The sequence below is a fragment of the Callithrix jacchus genome, chromosome 17 (genome assembly GCF_049354715.1).
Source record: "Callithrix jacchus isolate 240 chromosome 17, calJac240_pri, whole genome shotgun sequence".
NCBI lineage: Eukaryota > Metazoa > Chordata > Mammalia > Primates > Cebidae > Callithrix > Callithrix jacchus.
The window spans coordinates 14,419,199-14,430,393 of NC_133518.1; the positions used below are offsets into that span (position 1 = coordinate 14,419,199).

At 41.7% G+C, this 11,195-nt stretch overlaps 1 protein-coding gene across 2 annotated transcripts in view; it reads left to right on the forward strand.

Annotated features, from left to right (window-relative positions):
* The window catches only part of NCEH1 (neutral cholesterol ester hydrolase 1), a 59,762-nt gene extending 48,842 nt beyond the window's left edge, over positions 1 to 10,920 (forward strand). For both annotated transcript variants that reach the window (XM_002759380.6, XM_078353836.1), the window contains exons 4-5: positions 4,662 to 4,833; positions 7,215 to 10,920. In XM_002759380.6, the coding sequence (XP_002759426.2) occupies positions 4,662 to 4,833; positions 7,215 to 7,832 (790 nt within the window). In that variant the 3' untranslated portion in view covers positions 7,833 to 10,920. The remainder of the gene's footprint in view (positions 1 to 4,661; positions 4,834 to 7,214) is intronic.
* The last annotated feature ends 275 nt before the right edge of the window (positions 10,921 to 11,195 follow it).

The following is an 11,195-nucleotide window of genomic DNA, read 5'->3' on the forward strand; positions in this document are numbered from 1 at the left end:
AATGGCTCGATCTTGGCCCACTGCAACCTCCACCACCCAGGTTCAAGTGATTCTTCTGCCTCAACCTCCTGAGTAGCTGGGACTTCAGGTACCTGCCATCATGCCCAGCTAATTTTTGTATTTTTAGTAGAGATGGGGATTCACCAAGGATAGTCTCAATCTCTTGACCTCATGATCTGCCTGCCTCAGCCTCCCAAAGTGCTGGGATTACAGGTGTGAGCCACCATGCCCGGCCTTTTCCTTCTCTCCTTCCCCCCCCCCCCAGAAATAATGAGGTAGTAATTCTTGCTAGGATTCAGGCTAACTCAGGAGCACTTTATAACCTTTGCTCTAGTTGAGGTACAGCCAGCATTATATGATCATGATGTTTCTCTTAGAAACGGTGCTCAGGCCAGGTAGAGTGGCTCACATATCTGTAATCCCAACACATTGGGAGGCTGAGGCAGGTGGATCGCTTGAGTCCAGGAGTTCAGTACCAGCCTGGGCAATATGGCAAAGCTTTGTCTCTACAAAAAAGTTAAACAATTAGCCAGGCATGGTGGCACATGCCTGTAGTCCCAGCTACTCGGGAGGATGAGTTGGAAAGATCGCTTGAGCCTGGGAGGTCAAGGCTGCAGTGAGCTGAGGTTGCGCCACCGCACTCCAGCCTGGGTGACACAACAAGACCCTGTCTCAAAAGGAAACAAACAACAGCAAAAGAAACAGTGTGTTCAGAGCTGGATCTCAGCGGCTCGCTTCTTTCTTCTTTTCTGTTTTGGTTTTTGATTTTTTTTTTTTGAGACGCAGTTTCACTCTTGTTACCCAGGCTGGAGTGCAATGCTGCGATCTCGGCTCACCACAACCTCCGCCTCCTGAGTTCAGGCAATTCTCCTGCCTCAGCCTCCTGAGTAGCTGGGATTACAGGCACGCGCCACCATGCCCAGCTAATTTTTGTATTTTTAGTAGAGACGGGGTTTCACCATGTTGACCAGGATAGTCTCGATCTCTTGACCTCCCAAAGTGCTGGGATTACAGGCGTGAGCCACCGCGTCCAGCCTTTCTTCTTTCTTTTATTCCATAAGTATTTATTGGATTCCTGTTTAGTGCCAGTTACCATGGTTAAATTCTGGTGACGTGACAATGTAAGAATGACTTAATTCCCGCCTCGTAGAGTTTATCATCTAGAAGAGGAAGACCTTGAGTAAGTAATGTTAAAGGTGTGATAAGCGATGGCAGTAGAAGGGCAGGTGGTAACAGGCATCTAACAGGCAAGACCTCACCTCGTTTATAAAGGGTCGGAAAAGGTGTCTTAAAAAGGTGGTGTTTGCTGCGTGTTCTCACTCGTAAGTGGGAGTTGAACAACGAGAACACAGGACACAGGGAGGAGAACATCACATACTGGGGCCTGTAGGGGCTGGGGGAGGGAGAGCATTAGGAATAATACCTAATGTATGGGTTGTTGGGTGCAGCAGACCACCATGGCACGTGTATACCTAAGTAACAAAGCTGCAGCTCTACACATGTACCCCAGAACTTAAAGCATAATTTAAAAAAAAAGGAAAAAAAGAAAGTGGTTGTTAGGATGAAACCCCTAAGGATGAGCAGAACGTCATTAGAAAAAGTAGATTGGTCATAGAAGACCAAAGTGGTGTAATATGAGGGTTTGGGAGGAGAGGGAGGAGGCAGAGAGCAATGAGGGAATGAAATGTGAGCGAAGACACATGGAGGGACGACTGAGGAAAACAGAAGTCAGTGTGAATGATTCGGAGAGTCTTTAGGAAGATGGTGGACCCTTGGTTCTCCTGGACCTCCACCTTCTAGAAGAGAAGCTTGTCTGCAGCCAGCAGCTCCTTGCCTGAGGGCCCTCGATTCTGGAGGATTATTGCTCTATCTAGCCTTTCATTCTATATAGAACGAAAAGGTCAACTCACACACTTATTTATAAGCATGTTTGGAACTCGGTACTATTTTTTGGGGGATGAAGTCTCACTCTGTCGCCAGGCTGGAGTGCAATGGCCCGATCAAGGCTCACTGCAACCTCCACCTCCTGGGTTCAAAAGATTCTCCTGCCTCAGCCTCCCGAATAGCTGGGACTTTTTTTTTCTGGCATGGCCGAATTCTGGGTCCCACGGCTGGGCCAAACTTGGTGCAGACCACTTGGGCTTTAGGAAAACAGTTTATTGTGATATGTGGGATATTGCTGAAATGAAATAACCTTTGTTTTTACAACTTGAGTCATGAAGTACATTTGTTTTCATTAAAGTTAAAAATTCAGCTTGGTCATACTGAAGATTTAAAATTGAGACCCCCTCCCCGCCACCCCCCACCCCGCCGCCCCCAAATAAGAACTAGAGGTAAATAGAATCATATGAAATGATGCCACCTAGTGGACAAAACTGTGTAATTCTACTTTTTTGCTCAAATGGAATCATACAGCAGCAGCTTTCATACATAATGAAAAATCAACTGGAAAAAAGTATTTTGCACGATTAATTGACCACCCCAGATGGAAAAGTAAGAAATTAGAAAGTTTATTTTATCTTATCTGCAATATGGCAAACACTAAGGAGTTTTTTTTTTTACTGTATTTAGTTTCAAAATGTAATAATTCCTGACTGACCAGATCCACATTCAGTATTTATCAACATATTTCACAAACATTTGTCCATTTGATTGAGTCTACACTGAATGTCAAGATGTTTAATTACCTATCTGGATTTTATTTAAACAATGGTTTTTGAGACAGGGTCTCTATTTTTCACCCACGCTGGAGTACAGTGGCGTGATCTCACCTCATTGCAGCCTCCACCTCCTGGGTTCAATTCTTATGCCTCAGCCTCCCAAGTAGCTGAGGTTACAGGTGTGTACCACCTTGCCAGGCTAATTTTTTTTTTTTTTTTTAGACGGAGTCTCGCTTTGTCATCCAGGCTGAAGTGCAGTGGTACAATCTTGGCTCACTGCAACCTCCACCTCCACCTCCCAGGTTCAAGCAATTCTCCTGCCTCAGCCTCCTGAGTAGTTTGAATTACAGGTGCCCACACCATGCACGGCTAATTTTTTTTTTATTTTTAGTAAAGATGGGGTTTTGTCATGTTGATCGGGCTGGTCTTGAACTCCTGACCTCAGGTGATCTGCCCACCTCAGCCTCCCGAAGTTCTGGGATTACAGGCATGAGCCACTGCACACTGGCCCAGTTTTTGTACTTTTAGTAGAGACAGAGTTTCACCATATTGGCCAGGCTGGTCTTGAATTCCTGATCGCAAGTCATCTGCCCACCTCGGCCTCCCATAGAACTGAGATTACAGGCATGAGCCACCCCGCATGGCCCAACTAGCTGAATTTTAGACGGCGGAAAATAAATGTTCTTATTTAGAGTAGCTTAGAAAAAACTAGTTTGTGAAAATAAGTATGCTAATTATAAGATGGAAATCAAAAGTCTTGAGTCTTTGCTATTACTAGGTTTTAATTAGGTGATTTGTTTTCATCCTACCTAATTTTGTTCTGTTTTTTGAGTTTTTACGAGTAACTTTCTATGCCTTAGTTTCTTCTTTCACAAGATGAAGGTATGTTAATACTCAAAAAAAAGTTTGTTGGATGGATGATTGCCCCTCACATTGGTTGATACTGGAAACAGTAATGAATAAGACAAAGTTTCTGATATCAGAAAACACAATATTTAGGAAAAACCCGGATAATATTCATATAAGGCAATAAGAACAGGGAATGACATACCTCAGCATGTAGTAATACCAAGGAATGGTAGCCAGGTCAAGCAAAAAATCAAGGGGAGATATGACCAAGGCAGGCTGCCTAGAGAAGGCCAGACTCTCCAGTTAAGGCTTAAAGGATGAGTGAGAATTAATAAGCAAAAGAGGAGAGTGGAGAGTGAGAGGGAACTCCAACCCGAGACTGCCAATGTGGATGTGTAAGATAATGTTACGGCTGGGGCCTTTGAAAATCCAGAGTTCTTTGGGGATCTTAAGGGAATATGAATTCTAGCAGGTGTGCGGAGTAGATTCCAAAGGACTCTGATCTTGCGAAGTGGGGCCAGTAGGAGGAGCTCCAGAAGTCTCCCTGAGGGCCTGCTCTAGGCTGTCTGGAAAACTTCTCTTCCCTTTCTGGTTAACAAGTGGCCTTTTAGTTTGTCTTCCAGGCAGTGAATGCATTGCTTGGGTTTAGTGTCAGGGTGGTCTGGACCTCTCCAGTGATGTATAATTTTATTAAGTAAATAATGGACTTAGGAAATGTGAGATCAATGAAGTGGCTAATGCTGCCTAGTCACCTCTTAACCCAGAGGCATTATGAATGGAATACTGACTTCCGGAAATGAAATTCTAAAATCTATTACAGTGCTACCTATCCACGTCTTTGTAATCAACATCCGCCTTTTACTTTGAAATTTTATTTTGGTTCTTGGTGGTAAGTAGGTTTGGTTTGATGGCTGATAACGAAAAATAGTACTATTACTAATACAAAATCATCACATTTAAAACTAAGTATTTGATTCACAAGAAAATGGTTTACTTTTATATTTTATCTTTTTCTTTTTCATACAATAATTTCATTGAATTTCTTATCTATTTATTTCCAGATTTAAAAGAAGTACTTCTTTTAGCCGTAAATTTTAACCGTCCTGAAAAATGGGTGAAGGCCTTAAATGAATACAACTTTTGTTTCTACAGATACCGGCTAGTTCCAAAGGTTTATTTTCCTGAGCAAATTAATGACGTTGTACGAGCCACAAAGTACTTCCTGGAGCCAAAAGTCTTAGAGAAGTATATGGTTGATCCAGGCAGAATTGGCATTTCTGGTGACAGTGCTGGTGGAAATCTGGCTGCTGCCGTTGGTCAACAGGTAACCCCACAGTCCTGAGGTGCTGCTGGGTGGAGTGGTGCATAAGTAAGGTCCATCAGACCAACGCATTCTCCGTTACATCCAGCAAAGGCATAGTTGGGTGAGCGGGTCCCTAGATGGTCAAGTTGTTCATGTGATTATACTTGGAGAGCTCTCAGACATCTTATTGAAGCAGGAAGACGGGTGAGTGGAGGAAGTGTCATTGATGGGTCTTTGTAAAATCCCTGATCACAATCACTGTTAGAGAAGGGCTGATGACATCCCTTGCTTCTCAGGGCTATGTATGGAACTCAAGGATCCCCTGTTCCTTTTTCATGTTTGACTTGCAGAATAGAGTATTTTTGCTTAAATTCCAGTTCCTAAGATGGTTCTATAAAACTTTGAGCCAAATTAAAACATCAAAATTTGTTTCCTCAACTTTTTTTTTTTTTTTTTTTTGAGACTGAGTCTTGCTCTGTTACCCAGGCTGGAGTGCAGTGGCACAATTTCAGCTCACTGCAACCTCCCCCTCCCACCTCCACCTCCCAGGTTCAAATGATTCTCCTGCCTCAGCCTCCTGAATAGCTGGGACTACAGGTGTGAGCTACCACACCTGACTAATTTTTTTGTATTTTTAGTAGAGATGAGGTTTCACCATGTTAGCCAGAATGGTCTCAATCTCCTGACCTCGTGATCCGCCCACCTTGGCCTCCCAAAATGCTGGGATTACAGGCATGAGCCACTGCACCTGGCCTCCCCAACTTTTTTTTAATGTAAAAGAAAAAATTAATTCAGCTGTTTAAATATTACAAGTTACTATGAGCTTTACCTGGTTGAATTCTTTGAAAACTATGTCTAGCTCTAATAGCACCCCAATATTTTTGGCAGTGTTGAAAACTCAAAGATAACACCACATCTTCTTCCTGTTTGGATGACATTACTAATCTTTGCCTTCTCACCTCCACATTTCATTTGGTGTCCTCAAATAGCATCTGTCATTTTAATTATAATGTCCCTTGCTTTCTATCTAACTCTTTTGCTATAATTCACTAACTTGATCCTCCATTTGGCACTGGTAAGTTTCCCATTCAAATACAGTCAGAAGAAAGTCATGGCTCAGTGGAGAGAGCATTCTTGGCTTTGAAGCCAGACAGCACTGGGATCTAACTCAGGGCCCACCCTTAACGGGGCACTAGGTAAGTCCCTTAACCTTGCTGAGCCTCAGAAAAATGAGGACAATGCCATCTGATTGCAGGGCTGTGGCAAGGACTGCGTGAGGTGATGCGTGTACGCTCTTTGGCACATATTCAAAGTACTGTCTACTGACCATCCTTCATGCTTTTGGAGCAGTCACATATTCCCTGGGATGGGTTTCTAAAGTCCAGGTGTGAAGCAAAAGTGCAAAGCTAAAGTTACCTTGAAGATCATTTAGTTGTGTATGAAGCTTCATGGCTAGTTAGCTTTCTTTTAGATGTTATGTGACAAATATATAATTTTGCACACTAGAATTGCAAAATGGGGCAATATATTAACACTGTGGGGAGGCGCAGGGGAACTGAGATCTGTTGAGGTAGGGGACTCATTCACGTTCCCAGGACAACTTCACTCTATGCCATGTGCTCATTATGTGGAATGGAGGGTGCAATGCCAGACTATTTAAATTTCATCTCATCAAGCGTGTTGATGCTGACCAGAAGGCATGCCCTGAGGTCCCACTAAGACACTCTGGAGTCTCGTAATCTGTTTAATAAGTTTCTTCTGCTTCTCTCTTCTGGAAGAGTCAAACTAATTTTTTTTTCTCCCTGGGAAGCCATGACCTTTTTTGGGGTTTTGTAGAGAATGAAAAATTAAATAATTTTCACACATTATTCATTCATAATACCCAGGTGTCTTAAGTGCCTAAAGATAAAGTATAGGGTTCACTCAAAACTGAGTTGTGGTGCGGTCTCAGCTCACTGCAATCGCCATATCCCGGATTCAAGCGATTCCCTGCCTAACCTCCTGAGTAGCTAGGGCTACAGGGGCATGCACCACCATGCCCGGCTAATTTTTGAATTTTTAGTAGAGATGGGGTTTCGCCATGTTGGTCAGGCTGGTCTTGAACTCCTGACCTTATGGTCTTCCTGCCTCGGCTTCCCAAAATGCTGAGATTACAGACGTGAGCCACCGCGCGCAGCCAACATCATACCTTTCTTAATTAAGTATCTAGCAGCTTGGTAGGGTGGTGATGGTAATGATGGAGAATTATTTTTTAAACTATGTTATTTATACAGTGCCTGGTAGAAATGTAACACTTATGCCACTGACAAATTAAAAGTAACACATTAAGCTACTCTATCACGTATGGTTTCTATAAAGAAGCCGTGCAAAATGAAATACTGTATTTGCTTCCTCTTCTCTAGTTTACTCAAGACGCCAGCCTAAAAAATAAGCTCAAACTGCAAGCTTTAATCTATCCAGTTCTTCAAGCTTTAGATTTTAACACACCATCTTATCAGCAAAATATGAACACCCCAATCCTGCCCCGCTATGTCATGGTGAAATATTGGGTGGACTACTTCAAAGGCAACTACGACTTTGTGCAGGCAATGATCGTTAACAATCACACTTCGCTTGATGTGGAAGAGGCTGCTGCCCTCAGGGCCCGTCTGAACTGGACATCCCTCTTGCCTGCATCCATCATAAAGAATTACAAGCCTGTCGTGCAGACCACAGGCAATGCCGGGATTGTCCGGGAGCTTCCTCAGTTGCTGGATGCCCGCTCCGCCCCGCTCATTGCCGACCAGGCGGTGCTACAGGACCTCCCAAAGACCTACATTCTGACGTGTGAGCATGACGTCCTCAGAGACGATGGGATCATGTATGCCAAGCGTTTGGAGAGTGCTGGTGTGGAGGTGACCCTGGATTACTTTGAGGATGGCTTTCATGGATGTATGATTTTCACCAGCTGGCCCACCAACTTCTCAGTGGGAATCCGGACTAGGAATAGTTATATCAACTGGCTGGATCAAAACCTATAAATGAGCAAAACTTCCAGAAGGCTCGAGCCTCTCTTGACCTCCTTCACCTGCTTTGGAAAGACATGCACTTTTTAGTTGACTAATTCTTTCTCCCATCCCCTTTTATTTGTGAATTATGGAATCTCAATTCCATAACTGAAGACTTTGTGATAACCTAATTTTAAAAAATGAATTTAACTAACTGAAGTGCAAAAACATCTGAATCTGGTTCCCAGAGTGGGCCAGTCTCTCTGTTCTTGTTATTTTAGCCAACTATACTCATACGAAGAGCTACAGAAAGCAGGACTAGGAACTGGAAATAGCTTTGGGTCCCGCCTTCATCAGGATTTTCTTTTCAGAAGCAGTTCTTCCAGCTGTGGATGGTAGAGTGACCTTTTAAGAAGTTAAGAAAACGTGGACTCCTCAATTCTGCTAGTTTACCTTGAGTTCAGAGCAGTGTTAAATGTGTGCACTTTCAGGTCAGTACTGAGGACCAAGTACCCTCTGTTCTTTGTGAATGGATGGTTTTGTTTCCTATGGGAATTCTGGCAAAGGCTTTCTAGAAAGAACAAGTTTCTCAAAGGACTTTGTTCCTCTAGAATGTTTATTTTATGAGATAACTATCTGTAAGTCCAGTTGGCTTACAGTGATACTTGAAAGTTACTTTCCATCACTGTTACTAGAAAATACAGAGTTGCATGCACTGGATATCTATACAGCATTAAGTTTTTGTTGTTTTTTGGTTGTGCTGTCCCCCTTCTCCTTGAGATCATCTTTGGGAGCAAATTTATATAGATTTAGAGTAAACTTTTCATTATAGAACAGGTAAAAACAGATAAATACAACAACCTGTTGTTTCATGTAAAAATACTTCTGACATAAGGTACCAAGAGCAGTGTGTATATATTTGGCACAGTCAAAAAATGCATTTAATATTAGTTTAAAATTATGAAAAATACCTTTAAAAGGTCTAGTCTATTCTTGAAAATTCAATTTTTTCACTTATATGGCTTTAAATGGAGCTATTTTGGTACAACATAATGTACTGTTTATTTTTTTAAGTTATTTAATATTAGTATACATAGCTAGACTTAAGGTTTTTCAGAAAGCTGTCTGTCATAAATATTAAAAACAATGGTATTTTTTAAAAAACCACCTTAGGGTTTTAAACCTTTCCCTATAGTTAAAACTATATATTTCTGTGGAAATGATATAATAGCTATTAATACTACTATTCCATAGGCACAAATATTTTCATGTTTATATGCGTATACAAGTTAAAATAATTAGAAACGATGACTGCACCTAGCGAAGTCATCCAAGTTTATAGTTAAATAGCTTAGGCAAGGCACACACTGCTCAGCTCTGCTTTTTAGGGTCAGAAGAACAGAAGCTCATATTTTGGGTGAAGGGCTTACACTGGCACCTGGTGCCTAGATCCCTCATTTCCTTCCAGCCAGGTTTGGAAGTTTCAACAGCCAAGCTTAACTCCATGTAAAGTCTTCACTGCCAATGGGAACATCTTTGACACAAGACACTCCCATGCTGATTTGAGTTGAGCATCTCTGCCTGCCTTCCTGCCATCCTACCTTCTTCCCCAATGCTACTCTTAGGGTCTGCAGAGAGCAGCAGTGGAGCCAAGTCATGCTACAGTGCACCACGGAGAGAAAGTAGAACCATTTCACTCCTGGGAAGCATGGGTATTTCCCACCTCCGGCTATGAAACAGCAAATGAAAATTTGCATACCTATTGATGTATTGTATGAGCCAGTAGCAGTTTATGTACAAAACAGAAGTCAATGCAACAGTATGTTTGTGTGCCTGTGTGTGTATAAAAATAACCACTGATGCTAACTTGCTAATGCACTTAGGCAAGCCACTTATCATCTCTGGGCCTCTTCTTTCCTGCCTCTGAAATCAAAGAGCTGAATTATGTGATCCTTGAGATCTCTTCCATCGCTTGCAACTATACATACCAACTGTTTTGTCAGACTGGCAAATTGTATTCACCTCTTCTTATGTGGTTTGTTGGTAGGTCATAGTTCCTTATACACAGACACATACATTATCGAGGGTCTTTTTTTTTTTCCTAAAAAATTGGGATTTTAGTTCTTATTCTATAATAAGTATCCTCCTCATATACTACTATTCTTTTTTTTTGGCGGGGGGGATGGAGTCTCACTCTGTCACCAGGCTGGAGTCAGTGGTACAAGCCTCACTGCACCCTTCACCTCCCATATTCAAGTGATTCTCCTGCCTCAGCCTCCCAAGTAGCTGGGACCACAGGCACATGCCATCATGCCTGGCTAATTTTTGGTATTTTTAGTAGAGATGGGGTTTCACCATGTTAGCCAGGATGGTCTTGATCTCCTGACCTTGTGATCCGCCCACCTCGGCCTCCCAAAGTGATGGGATTACAGGCGTGAGTCACCATGCCCGGCCTATACTATTCTTTTGATACCACATGATGAAACCAATATTTGGACCTTATTTTGAGGTTGTGTATCTTTAAGAAAAAGAAAATATAATATATACACAGAGTTCCTTAAAATGACTTTTTTCCCCAAAATTGTGAGACCAAATCTATAGTAATTGCAGACAACGAATGAATCCTGATCTCTAAAAGGCTCTCTCAGATGAAAAGGGAGCAAAGGGAAAAAGAGGCCAGCCACTGTTTCTGATAAAGGATTTGAGTTTCATTATTTTAGTTTTTATTCTTATAAAAAATATTTGCACTCTGCAGATTGATTTTTTTTGTACTGTGGCTTTGTTTTCCTATTTTATGAAAATGATAATCATTTTGTAAAATTGTGAAATATGAACATTAATATATAAAGAAAAACCTTGAAGTGCTATATAGCGAAGTATAAGTTTTATCATTGATTTGTGAAGAATTTAAGACTATTATATAATTGATCTTGGTGGATATATTTTATGCATGACCTTTTAACCTTTGACTTTGCTTACTTCCCACTACAAAGGGAAAGGTAGATTTTATGAAAGATTTTAATTGTAAATATATTTTATAAAATGAAAATCCAGTGTGGAGGTAGCAGAGCATCTATCTGTTCTGAATCATGTTTGGAAATAAAATTGCTCCATCTGGGAATGTGCTCTTTCATTTCCTATTACGAGACCAGCTCCCAATACATCAACGTGGGTTCAATGTCTCTCAAAGTGATCGAGTGTGTCCGTGAAAAGACAAGGAAACATTTTTCGTTAAAGCTGGGCCCGGGGGAGACACCACATAATGCTGTTCCGTGGATGTCTCACATTCCCCTGAAAACCTGTTTTTTATCTGGCTCTTTCAATAGGGGAGGGTGAGTGAGGTTACTCAAAGTTTCAGTGATAATTATACAAAAAGAAACATAAGTAAAAACTGTT